This window comes from Convolutriloba macropyga, chromosome 8, assembly GCF_964194025.1.
Source record: "Convolutriloba macropyga chromosome 8, txConMacr16.3, whole genome shotgun sequence".
In the NCBI taxonomy this organism is placed as follows: Eukaryota; Metazoa; Xenacoelomorpha; order Acoela; family Convolutidae; genus Convolutriloba; species Convolutriloba macropyga.
The window spans coordinates 64784952-64802820 of NC_134475.1; the positions used below are offsets into that span (position 1 = coordinate 64784952).

At 37.4% G+C, this 17869-nt stretch overlaps 3 protein-coding genes across 3 annotated transcripts in view; 2 read left to right on the forward strand and 1 right to left on the reverse strand.

Moving 5' to 3' along the window:
• Positions 1–17869, reverse strand: part of LOC142344923 (dopamine receptor 4-like) — a 108395-nt gene that overhangs the window by 74152 nt on the left and 16374 nt on the right. The window lies entirely within an intron of this gene.
• LOC142345137 (uncharacterized) lies at positions 2755–3954 on the forward strand. Its single transcript, XM_075397224.1, has one exon. It carries the CDS (start codon positions 2755–2757, stop codon positions 3952–3954), a length of 1200 nt encoding a protein of 399 aa, XP_075253339.1.
• LOC142345138 (uncharacterized) lies at positions 4060–6335 on the forward strand. The gene is made up of 2 exons (XM_075397225.1): positions 4060–5420; positions 6206–6335. Exons 1-2 carry the CDS (start codon positions 4060–4062, stop codon positions 6333–6335), a joined length of 1491 nt encoding a protein of 496 aa, XP_075253340.1.

Genomic DNA, 17869 nt, shown 5'->3' on the forward strand with positions numbered 1-17869 from the left:
CAGCACAGCATTCAAGCAAGGTTTGGTAAAACATAAGACAACCAAACCATTAATAGCTGTCCACACACAGCAGTATAAATAACATTCAAGTTATTTTTAGATACAAAAAAATTAATAAGCGTTCAAACAACATTTTAAGTGCTAACTAAAAGTGCAGTGACTCATAACACTCATAGTGCAATAATTTGTTTTGTGAATGTCATCGTGCAACCATAAACAAAGCAACCATTAACCAATGAGAAAAGCCAGAACCATGTCAAGCAAAACCAAAACAAAGTCAACCTCCAAGGCTCAACTCATGCAACTCTTGAAGTTCAAAGTCATTGAGTGGGAAGCAGCACAAGACCTACTCGACGAACAAATGCAACAAACAGAAGCAGCAACAGACCTCCAAGAGCTCGTTGACGAACTTCGACAGCAAAAAGCGGAGCTTGATCGCATGTGTAACGAACTCATAGAACAGCAGTTGACACAAAAATAGTTCGACACTGTTGCTGCAGAGTCTGCACGGAGAAATTGCAAATGGCTGAGAACCCAACAAAAAGTCAGATTGCTTCATGGGTCAAACCATCAAAAGTTCATCTCTTCCGACACCTCCTCGGAAGAACCCAACAAAATACGCAGCAAGGTGGTTGTTTCAGGAAGCAGACGTAAACAACCAAGCGGAATGAGACGTAAAACGCCAATGCAAAATGCAGGTGAAAACGCTGAGAGCTGGGATGCGGTGTTCAGATCTGATGACCATGATGGTGTACCGTTCAAAAACAGTCATCGTGATCTTCAAAAAGAAAGAACAAGTGTAGAAATATACAATGCTCCGCAACAGAAACCAAAAGAGAACAGTGAGATACAGGAGCATCGCAGCTTCAGTGAAGATGCGAAACAGGTTCAGAGTTGCCCGATTGTTGATCTGAATGTTCCAAATCAAGGTTTTGCTACCCTCAATATTTCTAGCGATCAAGCATCAGACACTGTGTACTGGAATTCCGGTACAGCAACTGGATTTCAACAGCAAGCAATGCCTGACAATTTCACTCAAACTTTTGCAGACAATCACTATCCGCGGGATCAGCAGCAGTCACGTCATTTGCTCGGTAGTCAAATGGATCGCTCAATCCCAGAGACAAACAAAATGATGAACGCCCCCAACGGAGAGACCAACCGTCACTTCAATTTCATGCCACAACAGTTTTCTGAGCAACAGTTTCAACATCGACCCCACAGTTCTGAATGGACCAACCATCAAGTGATGATGAATGCGTTCAGTCTACCAAAGATTAGTCTTGACCATTTCTCAGGCGATCCTTTGATGTGGCATCAATGGTACAGCTTTTTCAAGTCAACCATTCACGACAATCCAATCTTTCAACTGTTCAGAAAATGACATACTTGCAAAACTCGGTAACTCACAAAGCAAAAGACTTCATCTGTGGTTACTCTTACAACGGAAACTTCTATGAGGAGGCACTTCAGGAACTTATCAGAAAGTTTGGAAAGCCGCAGTATGTTGTGAGTGCGTACCTCACACAACTTGATCAATGGCCTAGGACCAGAATGGATGATCCCAGACGTTTGGTACAGACCTTTCGACGTCACCATTTTGAATCGGACCTGAAGGCTTCTGCGGTAGTAAAAGTTGCCAAGGAGAAGTTGACAACACCAATGACGATTCGCTGGAATCAAGATGTAAGGAGCATGAGAATAGAGCAGCCAAATCTGGCTGACTTTGCAGATTGGATAAGCACATATGCAGAGGCTTGCGAGGATGTCTCTCCACAAAGACCACAAAGGACAGACCGGGTTGAACGGCCTTCCCAAGGCCAGAAAAACTCCAACATAGTTCTTCAAGCCAGCTCAAATAGTCAACTATGCTCTGGGGATCACAACCTTGGTCGCTGCAAAGAATACCTGAGCAAGTCCGTAGCTGACCGTCAGCAATTGGTGAGGCATCACAGCTTGTGTGTCAATTGCTTGAAGAGACATGAGAGTGGATTTTGTAAATCAAAGATTCGATGTCTTGTAGACAAATGCAATGGGTTTCATCATTCAACTCTCCATCGAGACGACTTCAGGACTTTGCAGAGAAATGATTTCCAAGCAACGAGTAAAGGGGGATTTCAATCCAGGAACAACCCGGTGCAGTCAAACTACGGTAGAAACTTCAACCATACAACGTCTCAGCTTTCGTCAACAACCAGTAACACGCCAAATACCAACAACAGAAGGGGATACAATCAAAACAGTTTCAATCCTCGTAATCCAAGCTATGGAAACAACAACTCGCATCAAACTGCCAATCAGCAGCACATCAATCCCCAGCAAACTAATGACAGAAGTAACACTCACTTTCAATCAGTGACTAGCAACGAACTGAATGATGATTCATCAAAACTTCCACGGGTGCAAAACCACACTTGTAGCAGAAATCGGGAACCCATATGGGTCACAGCTTTTATTCAACTATAGGCAATACCAGTCACGCTCTTCTACAAAAATTTCAACATAGAGACCTATGCACTTTTGGACAGTGGAAGTGATATCACACAGATCACACAAAACATTGCTGATGCTCTTCGGATTAGAGTCCCCAAAGATATAGAACTTCCTCTAGCTTCGCTACATGGGGAGCACACAGTGACAACAACTGATGTCATGATTGGAATTGGTTCACTTCACAGCTCAAAACCGGTGACAAGTCTTCCTGTGTACGCAACCTCCATTGAGCAGTTCCAGATGCCAATTGTCCCCTAAGAAATGTTGAATAGACTTTGTAGAGACCATGATCATTTGGCAGAAATCAACTTCCCACAAATTCGTGACAACAAAATTGGAATACTCATAGGGGTAGTTTCTTTTCTGGCTACTGTTCCAAGACATTTCACTACCGGCAAACCAGGAACACCCTACGGAGTCAACACACTGTTAGGATGGACTTTGACAGGCCCTGTGCCACAAGAGTACTTTCAACCAAACCATAAAGGAAGACGCAACCACAACATCGCTCTTTTCAACCATCTCAAGCGAGGTAGTGACGATCCGGACGAAAATCTTCTACATCATTTTTGGATCTTTGAAGGTGTCAACTTTAGTCAGGGTTCTACGAAGGGACACAATGAAGAAGACCAGAAGGCAATAAAGACTTTGGCAGAGACCACACATCACAACGGGGAAAGATATGAGATTGGACTCCCTTGGCGAGAAAACGTCACGCTACCCAACAACTACTTCATGGCAAGGGTTCAGTGGCACGCCCTACAGAAGCGCTTAGAGAGAGACAACCAACTGAAACAGAGATATATGACCACTATCTTTGATGATATGGATAAAGGATACATAGCAGCTGTTACAAACCAGGATGCAAAGAACATTTGCTACCTACCGCATCATCCCGTCATCAACAAGCAAAAACCAGACAAGATAAGACGAGTGACAAATGCAGCCTCAAAATACAAAGGGGTTTCTTTGAACGATGCACTGCTAACGGAACCGGACGTTTTGTGCAATCTACATGGACTTCTTCTACGGTTTCGTCAGTACAAGGTTGCAGTAACATTAAACATAGAGGCTATCTTCATGCAAGTTGGAATCAGAGAAGAAGACCAAGATGCTCTCCGTTTTTTGTGGAGCGACAATGATCAGGAGAGGACATCCAAATACCAACGACTCATTTTTGGAGCAACATGTTCTCCTGCCTGCGCAATTTTTGTTCTGCAAAAGTGCGCCAACGATAACAGACAAGAACATCCAAAAATCTTTGACTCAATCACAAAACAATTTTACATGGATGACTTCATTCAAACATTCTCAAAAGAGGAAGAGGCAGCAAATACAGCGACTGAGCTGAAACATGTTCTCAAAACAGGGGGATTCAACCTCACCAAGTTTCTCAGCAATAACCCTGCTGTGCTGGAAAAGATTCCAGAGGAAGACAGAATTGGAGTTCTAAAGTTATAAAGGATACTTGGTCAAACATGGAACCCTGAATCCGATCAACTTCTTTTTGCGAAACCCAAACTGAGCTATGAAAGTGAGAATATCACACAGAAAAAGCTTCTCTCAATGGCTGCTTCTTTATTTGATGCCATTGGAATAATCTCGCCTTTTGCAATTCGACTGAGATGCATCTTGCAAAAAGTCGTCAAACAAGGACACAATTGGGACCAGCTACTATCAAAGGAACATTACGACGAAATTCAGCAATGGATGGAAGACTTCCAGAAAATGCCTTCAATTCAAATCCCCAGATGTCTAGTTCCCAACGTCGATGGAACTCACGAGTTGCACACCTTCACAGACGTTTCACTTTCAGCAGTATCAGCAGTGGTGTACCTGAGGACAATCTCCGCTGACGGCTCAATAGCTACCCACTATGTCATCAGCAAGTCCAATGTGGCACCAATCAAACAGATGAGCATTCCCAAATTGGAGCTCGAAGCAGCTACACTGGGAGCAGAACTAGCAGGCTTCTGTGAGACCGAGATGACAATAGACGTGAAGAGCAAAAAATTTTGGACCGACAGCACAGCAGTACTCAGCTGGATCAAATCAAAGGATCGACAGAAGATGTACATCGCAAATATGCTCAACAAAATTGCTGAGAACTCAAGCAAAGACGACTGGCGACACGTACCAGGAAAAATGAACCCGGCTGATCATGGTACTAGAGGTCTAACTCAATGCGATCTTCAAAAATTGTGCATAACAGCACCTTCTTTCCTGATCAAACCTGAGAGCGAGTGGACATTCTCCGGTGACAAAACAGCTCAAACATACGCCACTCAAGTTGATGTCAAAACCAGTGAAAAACCCTTGGTAGATCCAAACAGATTTTCAAATTATTCTAGACTCCTTGGCTCAATTAGAACAGTGTTTCGAGCAGTGCGCGTACTGAAGAGGTTGATCAAACGCGACATACCTTGCGACTTGGACGACTTCGCGGCAGACGAAAACAAGGCTTGGAGCTTTCTCTTGAGGATATCTCAGTCCACACACTTCAAGGACACAGTTTCTCGACTTCAAAGTGGACTACCCCTAGACAAGAAGGACAACGTATTACCATATATACCCTTTCTGGATAGCGATGGACTACTTAGGGTTGAGGGACGAATTCAGAAATCTGGATTGCCTTTTCAGAGCAAACATCCGGTGATACTCCACAGCAAGTGCAGAGTTGCCAAACTGCTTATTGAGAAAGCACATCACCACTGCGGGCATCATGAAATTGAACATGTTCGTGCACATATCCAAGCGACGTTCATTATAGTTGGAATCCGCAGAGCTCTAAGAACTTTAGGGAAGTACTGCTTCATCTGCAGACGCTGGCGAGCAGACAATGTCAGACCGAAGATGGCTCCTCTACCGAAATTTCCCTTTCCGGAGCACTCCAAACTCTACCCATTTGTGAATACTGGAATTGACATGTTCGTCCCCTTTCATATTGAAAAATCCAGAACCCAGACAGAACTCAATTATGTCTGCATGTTTACATGCTTGGTCACACGAGCAGTACACTTGGAAGTTTGTGAGGACCTCTCTACTGACTGTCTACTAATGGCTATTCGACGTTTTGTATCCAGACGAGGATACCCTGATGTCATTATTTCGGACAACGGGAAAAACTTTGTTGGAGCTAACCAGGCAATGAAATTCAATTTTCAGGAAAACTACAAACCAGACAACAATTACATACGTCTCCAGCTGGCCCAACAGAACATCCAGTGGACGTTCAACCCACCTCTGGCACCGCACTTCGGAGGGGTTTGGGAACGACTTATCCAATAGGCTAAACGAAGCCTACTTGTTGTCCTCGGAAGCCGCCGACTAAACTTTTCAGTCTTCCATACAGTCGTAGCGGAGGCAGAAGGAATTCTTAATTCACGCCCACTGACGCATGTTGGGAGCACTTTGACCAACGAGGAACCATTAACACCGAATGATTTCCTGATGAGAAGACGCCACTTCTGCCTAAAACCTCTGGCAAACAACAGAACCCGGTTTTCAATTAAAGACTTCAGGGAGTCACAGACCCCTTTGGACCACTATTGGTCTCGTCTTCTCAAAGAATTTGTACCGGAACTTAACAGACGGACAAAATGGCAGCAAGCCAACGCTGAGCTCAGGGAAGACGATGTTGTTTGGCTCTACAAGGATTTTACACCCCGAGGAATTTGGCCCATTGGTCGGATCGTCAAACACATGTGAGTAGAGATCGAGTGGCAAGAAGCTTCGACATCAGGACCAGTACTGGCATGGTGCAACGTCCCGCAGTGAGATTGGGCAAAGTGTTTGAAACTGACAATGATTCTTCTTCTTCGTTGACCGCGGAGGTTGAATGAATACTTCTTCAATCATGTCAAATTGATGCATAAAACTCACTTAAGCGGAAACTTTTGAGGCAGTAAATTTGAATTTCTGATGTCAATTATTTTGTTCTTTTCTGCTAAATTTATTTGCCAAGTTTTGTTGTTGCTTGCCAGAGTGCAAACGGTCCGTAACCGTTTAGCCCCCCAATCCTTCCCCTTGTTATTTAGTTCAAATTTTTTGAGTTCATATTCATAATCGCTGTAAAAGTCATATCTTTAACTTTGATTTTTCATGACTTTCAATGCCAAACCTTTTTATTCATTATCATACATGAGTTTCATCGTGCCACACTTAACTTTGATAGTAAATGCGGGTATAAACCACACCTTTTTAAGCTATTATTTAACAAGCATACAAGCTTATAGAAGAACATACAGCAAAACAAACTCTTGAAAACCAGTCGTTGTCTCTGAAAGCGGATCAGACTAAAAAAATAACAGGGACCATTGCTTTCAAACGACGGGGGAATGGCTGGTTTCGTCAGTAGCTGGGCTCAGGGTAGCTAGCCTAAGATTAACTAGCAGCAGTAAAAAAAATTTTAAAAAAAGTGAATTAGGGGAATACTCGGTGACATAATGCCTTACGAGTTTTGCTTCCTTATCCCATTTCCGAGTACAGAAAGTGGAATAGTCAAAAAACAGGAAATTATTACGCAAAAGTCCGATAGTATGGAAAGACTCTTACCGAACCAACAGGACTTATGATAATTATCACAAACCTCGTTTGAGGGCAATTAAAAATGAGAACGATTGGTACCAGAAAAAGTTCCGACTCAGTAAAAATAGCTAAGTTATCATCAAAAAACTGTTCTACACTTCACCACCATGGGTGTTCTGAATTGGTCAGCAATCTATTTTTGATTACGAACAGTTGAGCTGCTAAAATGAGGACTATCAAGGTTAGAATTGGTAGTATTATACCAAGTAAAAATAATCTAAGGCAAAAATCGCTCTTATAAACATTGTAAACATAAAGCAGTACGACATAAATTCAAGATTAATCGACTTTCAACCCCTCCTGAAAATATTTGATTTTGATTTCATCCTTATTCCCTAGATTGCTTAAATTTTAGTTGAATTATAAACTCTTTGCAGTTGAGAATGTAAGGAAAATAAGTCGTGAGTCGTGCGTGAAAATGGTAACATGTAAAAATAAGTTTTCCTCGAAGAGTAAAGGGATACTAGCTACATAACCAAGACAACAGCTGTTTTACAACTCCAAAAGTTATTATTCCAATTAAACTTTTGTAGCAAAACCGCCACACTCTTTCAACAAAATTAAGGAAAAAAGCCAAAAATATCAGTCAATTCTAAATTAATTCGCTGTGAAACTAGTGCCGTTATATTGGCAAACAGGATTCACGAAAAATTAAAACCAACAAGATTAATGTAATTATCATAAATCTCGTTCGAGAGTATTTAAAAACGAGTACGATTGGTATCAGAAAAAGTTCCGACCCAGTAACAATAGCTAAGTGATCATCAGAAAAGTCCCCTATAATTGACCTCCATGAGTGTTCTTAATTCGTCTGCAACCAATTTTTGATTATGCGCAGTTCAGCAGCAAAAAGGGGGACTATTTAGGTAAGAATTGGTAGTGTTATATCTCGTATAAACATCGTTAAAAATAGCTCGTATAAACATTGTTAACAAGAGGCTTACGTTGTGAAAACATTAATCTGTAAAAGTAAAAAAGTTTCTTCAAAGAGTCTTTTGATACTAGCTACAGAACCAAGAAATGAGCAGTTTTAGAACTCAAAAAATAATTGAAACACCTTAGCATCAGGCCAATTGACCTCTGGCAGCTAAAATGGTACACTCTTTTTCTACAAAGTCAAGGAAAAGCGACAAAGGTAGCAGTCAATTCTAAAAACATCTGCTGTGGAACTAGTGCCCTAATTGATTAATTCCCTATTAACAACGCAAAGTCTGAAGAAGAGAAAATTTTAACAGTGGTAAAAAAGGGGCGCGGCTATTAATTTCAGAGAAGAAAAGCAGGGGTGAAAAAATCAAGAAATAAAAGTTATCTTAAAACTCTGGTTGGTAATGTCTTCGAAAGAAACAAAATTTTACGCTAAAATCGACGTAAGACCCCAGCTGTCTGCGTTGTTTTTTTGACGACCAGGATTCAAGAAAAAGAAATTTACAGAAGTTGTACCAAAAAGCTTAAAAGACGGTTACAATTATTTATTTGCATATTTTGTCCATATATTTAACTTTTCCAGGAAAACGATTGAGAGCCATGAAAATGTTTTATACGGAAATTTTAGAGACCATCAAAGCCAAAAACGTAAAATTGGTGTAATTCAAAAAAGAATGAGAAAATATTGCTAAAAGAGTTGTTAGACTTCTAGTACTTACGGTGTATTATGCGCTTAAAGACTTATTTGCCAGTGCTGTAGAAATTTAAGTAGTCCCCTAAACAAACAAAAAACATGCGAAAGGCTGCATTTGTTTCACTTCTACTTCTAATTTCAAGACAATATCTTTGCATTTGAATTGCCGTGAAATATGCTTGTTCATCAGAAAAAAAGACAACCAAGAATTTTCTCATTCACAAGTCCAATTCAAGACCCATTCGTCAAAAGTAAAAGAAGAACCATCACTAAAGAATTCATTCAAACTCAAAAATGGCACTTTTAGATTGAATTTGGTTAATTCCGAAAAAAATGTAGCAAACAACTTAAAAGAACTAATAAGGCTTGAATAGGGACTCTATTTCAACTCAATTGTTGAATTTTATTTTTGAAAACTCAAAACCATCGAAAAACGAATCAGTCTAAAAATAGACAGACCACCAATACGATCACAATTCTTCTGATTGCAGAAACTTAAGAGTGCCTAAAAAGTCGTTTCAGCAACTGAGGAGAGCCATTAAAAAATATTTTGTCAAGCTGATGACTAGGCGAAAGATTGTAGAAGAAGCAGCAAAAAGGAAGATTATTAACGAAAGTGAAAAATCAGAGCTAATTGAAGTTACTTATCAATAAATTGATTGTTAAAAAACTTTTTGTTCTACGTTTACTCAGGCGAGAGCGGGAAATGCCAACGATGCCCTGTTGAGTGACTTTTACTCTTATTTGCCTTAACAAAATTTTGCTGATTTTTTTCTTAACAAAATTTTTAACGGAATCATCTTTTTGTAACCTGAAAGATCTACTTCAACCATCCTCTCAGCTTTTTCACGATCTTTTCATCGATAACATATTTGTTTTTCTCTAATAAAATTAATCGGCCAAATTTGGCCTAACGAAGAAAACGAGGGTAGCAGAAAGTATCTAGTGAATGTGAGGCTTTGAAAAGTCATTTCAAGAGCTCTCTGATTTCTTCGGCCGTTATCAAAGTTTTCTTACCTTCACAACAACTAGAATTGATTACAAGAACCGATGTAATAAGACTGATCCATTCCATCGAAGTTGTTGGCTAAATATTGTCAATCTCAACGTATTTGATCTAAAACAAGTAGCGATTGAACAAAATGGAAAAGATTAAGTGGAAAAAAGTGAACAATTGGGCAAATAAGGGAAGACTAGCACAAAAGGCAGTATGCTGCGTACCCGGATGTGGCTCCATTCCGGTAAAAGTAAAAAGTTTGTTTCTTCGAAGAGTATGTTGATACTAGCTACATAACCAAGAAATGAGCAGTTTTAGAACTCCAAAAATTAATTGAAACAGATTAGCATCAGGCCAATTGACCTTCTGCAGCTAAAATGGTACACTATTTCTCTACAAAGCCAAGGAAGAAAGCCAAAATTAGCAGTCAATTCTAGTACATCTGCTGTGAAACTAGTTCTTATAATTGATTATTTCCCTATTAGCAACGCAAAGTCCGAAGAAGAGAAAATTATACAAGTGGTAAAAATAAAAAAAAGGGTGCGGCTATTTATCTCAAAGAAGAAACGCAATGTTGAAAAAAATCAAGAAATAAAGCTTAAAACTCTGGTTGGTAATGTCTTCGAAAGAAACATAATTTACGCTAAAATCGACGTAAGACCCCAGCTGTCTGCGTTATTTTTTGGCGACTAGGATTCAAAAAAAAAGAAATTTACAGAAGTTGTACCAAAAAACTTAAAAGACGGCTATAATTATTTATTTTCATTTTGTTGTCCATATATTTAAGTTTTCCAGGAAAACGATTGAGAGCCATGAAAATGTTCTATACGGAAATTTTAGAGACCATCAAAGTCAAAAACGTAAAATTGGTGTAATTCAAAAAACAATAAGAAAATATTGCTAAAAGAGTTGTTAGACTTCAAGTCCTCACGGTGTATTGTCTGCTTAAAGACTTATCAGCCAGCGCTGTAGAAATTTTAGTAGGCCCCTAAACAAACAAAAAACATGCGAAAGGCTGCATTTGTTTCACTTCTACTTCTAATTTCAAGACAATATCTTTGCATTTGAATTGCCGTGAAATATGCTTGTTCATCAAAAAAAAAGACAACCAAGAATTTTCTCATTCACAAGTCCAATTCAAGACCCATTCGTCAAAAGTAAAAGAAGAACCATCACTAAAGAATTCATTCAAACTCAAAAATGGCACTTTTAGATTGAATTTGGTTAATTCCGAAAAAAATGTAGGAAAAACTTAAAAGAACTAATAAGGCTTGAATAGGGACTCTATTTCAACTCAATTGTTGAATTTTATTTTTGAAAACTCAAAACCATCGAAAAACGAATCAGTCTAAAAATAGACAGACCACCAATACGATCACAATTCTTCTGATTGCAGAAACTTAAGAGTGACTAAAAAGTCGTTCCAGCAACTGAGGAGAGCCATTAAAAAATATTTTGTCAAGCTGATGACTAGGCGAAAGATTGTAGAAGAAGCAGCAAAAAGGAAGATTATTAACGAAAGTGAAAAATCAGAGCTAATTGAAGTTACTTATCAATAAATTGATTGTTAAAAAACTTTTTGTTCTACGTTTACTCAGGCGAGAGCGGGAAATGCCAACGATGCCCTGTTGAGTGACTTTTACTCTTATTTGCCTTAACAGAATTTTGCTGATTTTTTTCTTAACAAAATTTTTAACGGAATCATCTTTTTGTAACCTGAAAGATCTACTTCAACCATCCTCTCAGCTTTTTCACGATCTTTTCATCAATAACATATTTGTTTTTCTCTAATAAAATTAGTCGGCCAAATTTGGCCTAACGAAGAAAACGAGGGTAGCAGAAAGTATCTAGTGAATGTGAGGCTTTGAAAAGTCATTTCGAGAGCTCTCTGATTTCTTCGGCCGTTATCAAAGTTTTCTTACCTTCACAACAACTAGAATTGATTACAAGAACCGATGTAATAAGACTGATCCATTCCATCGAAGTTGTTGGCTAAATATTGTCAATCTCAACGTATTTGATCTAAAACAAGTAGCGATTGAATAAAAAAATAGAAAAGATTAAGTGGAAAAAAGTGAACAATTGGGCAAATAATGGAAGACTAGCACAAAAGGCAGTATGCTGCGTACCCGGATGTGGCTCCATTCCGGTAAAAGTAAAAAGTTTGTTTCTTCGAAGAGTATGTTGATACTAGCTACATAACCAAGAAATGAGCAGTTTTAGAACTCCAAAAATTAATTGAAACAGATTAGCATCAGGCCAATTGACCTTCTGCAGCTAAAATGGTACACTATTTCTCTACAAAGCCAAGGAAGAAAGCCAAAATTAGCAGTCAATTCTAGTACATCTGCTGTGAAACTAGTTCTTATAATTGATTATTTCCCTATTAGCAACGCAAAGTCCGAAGAAGAGAAAATTATACAAGTGGTAAAAATAAAAAAAAGGGTGCGGCTATTTATCTCAAAGAAGAAACGCAATGTTGAAAAAAATCAAGAAATAAAGCTTAAAACTCTGGTTGGTAATGTCTTCGAAAGAAACATAATTTACGCTAAAATCGACGTAAGACCCCAGCTGTCTGCGTTATTTTTTGGCGACTAGGATTCAAAAAAAAAGAAATTTACAGAAGTTGTACCAAAAAACTTAAAAGACGGCTATAATTATTTATTTTCATTTTGTTGTCCATATATTTAAGTTTTCCAGGAAAACGATTGAGAGCCATGAAAATGTTCTATACGGAAATTTTAGAGACCATCAAAGTCAAAAACGTAAAATTGGTGTAATTCAAAAAACAATAAGAAAATATTGCTAAAAGAGTTGTTAGACTTCAAGTCCTCACGGTGTATTGTCTGCTTAAAGACTTATCAGCCAGCGCTGTAGAATTTTTAGTAGGCCCCTAAACAAACAAAAAACATGCGAAAGGCTGCATTTGTTTCACTTCTACTTCTAATTTCAAGACAATATCTTTGCATTTGAATTGCCGTGAAATATGCTTGTTCATCAAAAAAAAGACAACCAAGAATTTTCTCATCAACAAGTCCAATTCAAGACCCATTCGTCAAAAGTAAAAGAAGAACCATCACTAAAGAATTCATTCAAACTCAAAAATGGCACTTTTAGATTGAATTTGGTTAATTCCGAAAAAAATGTAGCAAACAACTTAAAAGAACTAATAAGGCTTGAATAGGGACTCTATTTCAACTCAATTGTTGAATTTTATTTTTGAAAACTCAAAACCATCGAAAAACGAATCAGTCTAAAAATAGACAGACCACCAATACGATCACAATTCTTCTGATTGCAGAAACTTAAGAGTGCCTAAAAAGTCGTTCCAGCAACTGAGGAGAGCCATTAAAAAATATTTTGTCAAGCTGATGACTAGGCGAAAGATTGTAGAAGAAGCAGCAAAAAGGAAGATTATTAACGAAAGTGAAAAATCAGAGCTAATTGAAGTTACTTATCAATAAATTGATTGTTAAAAAACTTTTTGTTCTACGTTTACTCAGGCGAGAGCGGGAAATGCCAACGATGCCCTGTTGAGTGACTTTTACTCTTATTTGCCTTAACAAAATTTTGCTGATTTTTTTCTTAACAAAATTTTTAACGGAATCATCTTTTTGTAACCTGAAAGATCTACTTCAACCATCCTCTCAGCTTTTTCACGATCTTTTCATCGATAACATATTTGTTTTTCTCTAATAAAATTAATCGGCCAAATTTGGCCTAACGAAGAAAAGGAGGGTAGCAGAAAGTATCTAGTGAATGTGAGGCTTTGAAAAGTCATTTCAAGAGCTCTCTGATTTCTTCGGCCGTTATCAAAGTTTTCTTACCTTCACAACAACTAGAATTGATTACAAGAACCGATGTAATAAGACTGATCCATTCCATCGAAGTTGTTGGCTAAATATTGTCAATCTCAACGTATTTGATCTAAAACAAGTAGCGATTGAACAAAATAGAAAAGATTAAGTGGAAAAAAGTGAACAATTGGGCAAATAATGGAAGACTAGCACAAAAGGCAGTATGCTGCGTACCCGGATGTGGCTCCATTCCGGTAAAAGTAAAAAGTTTGTTTCTTCGAAGAGTATGTTGATACTAGCTACATAACCAAGAAATGAGCAGTTTTAGAACTCCAAAAATTAATTGAAACAGATTAGCATCAGGCCAATTGACCTTCTGCAGCTAAAATGGTACACTATTTCTCTACAAAGCCAAGGAAAAAAGCCAAAATTAGCAGTCAATTCTAGTACATCTGCTGTGAAACTAGTTCTTATAATTGATTATTTCCCTATTAGCAACGCAAAGTCCAAAGAAGAGAAAATTATACAAGTGGTAAAAATAAAAAAAAGGGTGCGGCTTTTTATCTCAAAGAAGAAACGCAATGGTGAAAAAATCAAGAAATAAAGCTTAAAACTCTGGTTGGTAATGTCTTCGAAAGAAACATAATTTACGCTAAAATCGACGTAAGACCCCAGCTGTCTGCGTTATTTTTTGGCGACTAGGATTCAAAAAAAAAGAAATTTACAGAAGTTGTACCAAAAAACTTAAAAGACGGCTAAAATTATTTATTTTCATTTTGTTGTCCATATATTTAAGTTTTCCAGGAAAACGATTGAGAGCCATGAAAATGTTCTATACGGAAATTTTAGAGACCATCAAAGTCAAAAACGTAAAATTGGTGTAATTCAAAAAACAATAAGAAAATATTGCTAAAAGAGTTGTTAGACTTCAAGTCCTCACGGTCTATTGTGTGCTTAAAGACTTATCTGCCAGCGCTGTAGAATTTTTAGTAGGCCCCTAAACAAACAAAAAACATGCGAAAGGCTGCATTTGTTTCACTTCTACTTCTAATTTCAAGACAATATCTTTGCATTTGAATTGCCGTGAAATATGCTTGTTCATCAAAAAAAAGACAACCAAGAATTTTCTCATTCACAAGTCCAATTCAAGACCCATTCGTCAAAAGTAAAAGAAGAACCATCACTAAAGAATTCATTCAAACTCAAAAATGGCACTTTTAGATTGAATTTGGTTAATTCCGAAAAAAATGTAGCAAACAACTTAAAAGAACTAATAAGGCTTGAATAGGGACTCTATTTCAACTCAATTGTTGAATTTTATTTTTGAAAACTCAAAACCATCGAAAAACGAATCAGTCTAAAAATAGACAGACCACCAATACGATCACAATTCTTCTGATTGCAGAAACTTAAGAGTGCCTAAAAAGTCGTTCCAGCAACTGAGGAGAGCCATTAAAAAATATTTTGTCAAGCTGATGACTAGGCGAAAGATTGTAGAAGAAGCAGCAAAAAGGAAGATTATTAACGAAAGTGAAAAATCAGAGCTAATTGAAGTTACTTATCAATAAATTGATTGCTAAAAAACTTTTTGTTCTACGTTTACTCAGGCGAGAGCGGGAAATGCCAACGATGCCCTGTTGAGTGACTTTTACTCTTATTTGCCTTAACAGAATTTTGCTGATTTTTTTCTTAACAAAATTTTTAACGGAATCATCTTTTTGTAACCTGAAAGATCTACTTCAACCATCCTCTCAGCTTTTTCACGATCTTTTCATCGATAACATATTTGTTTTTCTCTAATAAAATTAGTCGGCCAAATTTGGCCTAACGAAGAAAACGAGGGTAGCAGAAAGTATCTAGTGAATGTGAGGCTTTGAAAAGTCATTTCGAGAGCTCTCTGATTTCTTCGGCCGTTATCAAAGTTTTCTTACCTTCACAACAACTAGAATTGATTACAAGAACCGATGTAATAAGACTGATCCATTCCATCGAAGTTGTTGGCTAAATATTGTCAATCTCAACGTATTTGATCTAAAACAAGTAGCGATTGAACAAAATAGAAAAGATTAAGTGGAAAAAAGTGAACAATTGGGCAAATAATGGAAGACTAGCACAAAAGGCAGTATGCTGCGTACCCGGATGTGGCTCCATTCCGGTAAAAGAAAAAAGTTTGTTTCTTCGAAGAGTATGTTGATACTAGCTACATAACCAAGAAATGAGCAGTTTTAGAACTCCAAAAATTAATTGAAACAGATTAGCATCAGGCCAATTGACCTTCTGCAGCTAAAATGGTACACTATTTCTCTACAAAGCCAAGGAAAAAAGCCAAAATTAGCAGTCAATTCTAGTACATCTGCTGTGAAACTAGTTCTTATAATTGATTATTTCCCTATTAGCAACGCAAAGTCCGAAGAAGAGAAAATTATACAAGTGGTAAAAATAAAAAAAAGGGTGCGGCTATTTATCTCAAAGAAGAAACGCAATGGTGAAAAAATCAAGAAATAAAGCTTAAAACTCTGGTTGGTAATGTCTTCGAAAGAAACATAATTTACGCTAAAATCGACGTAAGACCCCAGCTGTCCGCGTTATTTTTTGGCAACTAGGATTCAAAAAAAAGAAATTTACAGAAGTTGTACCAAAAAACTTAAAAGACGGCTGTAATTATTTATTTTCATTTTGTTGTCCATATATTTAAGTTTTCCAGGAAAACGATTGAGAGCCATGAAAATGTTCTATACGGAAATTTTAGAGACCATCAAAGTCAAAAACGTAAAATTGGTGTAATTCAAAAAACAATAAGAAAATATTGCTAAAAGAGTTGTTAGACTTCAAGTCCTCACGGTGTATTGTGTGCTTAAAGACTTATCTGCCAGCGCTGTAGAATTTTTAGTAGGCCCCTAAACAAACAAAAAACATGCGAAAGGCTGCATTTGTTTCACTTCTACTTCTAATTTCAAGACAATATCTTTGCATTTGAATTGCCGTGAAATATGCTTGTTCATCAAAAAAAAGACAACCAAGAATTTTCTCATTCACAAGTACAATTCAAGACCCATTCGTCAAAAGTAAAAGAAGAACCATCACTAAAGAATTCATTCAAACTCAAAAATGGCACTTTTAGATTGAATTTGGTTAATTCCAAAAAAATGTAGCAAACAACTTAAAAGAACTAATAAGGCTTGAATAGGGACTCTATTTCAACTCAATTGTTGAATTTTATTTTTGAAAACTCAAAACCATCGAAAAACGAATCAGTCTAAAAATAGACAGACCACCAATACGATCACAATTCTTCTGATTGCAGAAACTTAAGAGTGCCTAAAAAGTCGTTCCAGCAATTGAGGAGAGCCATTAAAAAATATTTTGTCAAGCTGATGACTAGGCGAAAGATTGTAGAAGAAGCAGCAAAAAGGAAGATTATTAACGAAAGTGAAAAATCAGAGCTAATTGAAGTTACTTATCAATAAATTGATTGTTAAAAAACTTTTTGTTCTACGTTTACTCAGGCGAGAGCGAGAAATGCCAACGATGCCCTGTTGAGTGACTTTTACTCTTATTTGCCTTAACAAAATTTTGCTGATTTTTTTCTTAACAAAATTTTTAACGGAATCATCTTTTTGTAACCTGAAAGATCTACTTCAACCATCCTCTCAGCTTTTTCACGATCTTTTCATCGATAACATATTTGTTTTTCTCTAATAAAATTAGTCGGCCAAATTTGGCCTAACGAAGAAAACGAGGGTAGCAGAAAGTATCTAGTGAATGTGAGGCTTTGAAAAGTCATTTCAAGAGCTCTCTGATTTCTTCGGCCGTTATCAAAGTTTTCTTACCTTCACAACAACTAGAATTGATTACAAGAACCGATGTAATAAGACTGATCCATTCCATCGAAGTTGTTGGCTAAATATTGTCAATCTCAACGTATTTGATCTAAAACAAGTAGCGATTGAACAAAATAGAAAAGATTAAGTGGAAAAAAGTGAACAATTGGGCAAATAATGGAAGACTAGCACAAAAGGCAGTATGCTGCGTACCCGGATGTGGCTCCATTCCGGTAAAAGAAAAAAGTTTGTTTCTTCGAAGAGTATGTTGATACTAGCTACATAACCAAGAAATGAGCAGTTTTAGAACTCCAAAAATTAATTGAAACAGATTAGCATCAGGCCAATTGACCTTCTGCAGCTAAAATGGTACACTATTTCTCTACAAAGCCAAGGAAAAAAGCCAAAATTAGCAGTCAATTCTAGTACATCTGCTGTGAAACTAGTTCTTATAATTGATTATTTCCCTATTAGCAACGCAAAGTCCGAAGAAGAGAAAATTATACAAGTGGTAAAAATAAAAAAAAGGGTGCGGCTATTTATCTCAAAGAAGAAA

Excerpts from the sequence above, each read along its gene's own strand:
- LOC142345137 (XM_075397224.1), top strand. The coding sequence starts at position 2,755 with ATGTTGAATAGACTTTGTAGAGACCATGATCATTTGGCAGAAATCAAC.
- LOC142345138 (XM_075397225.1), top strand. The coding sequence starts at position 4,060 with ATGGCTGCTTCTTTATTTGATGCCATTGGAATAATCTCGCCTTTTGCA. Across the intron at positions 5,421-6,205 it reads GTGAATACTGGAATTGACAT|AGATCGAGTGGCAAGAAGCT; the intron begins GTTCGTCCCCTT and ends ACATGTGAGTAG.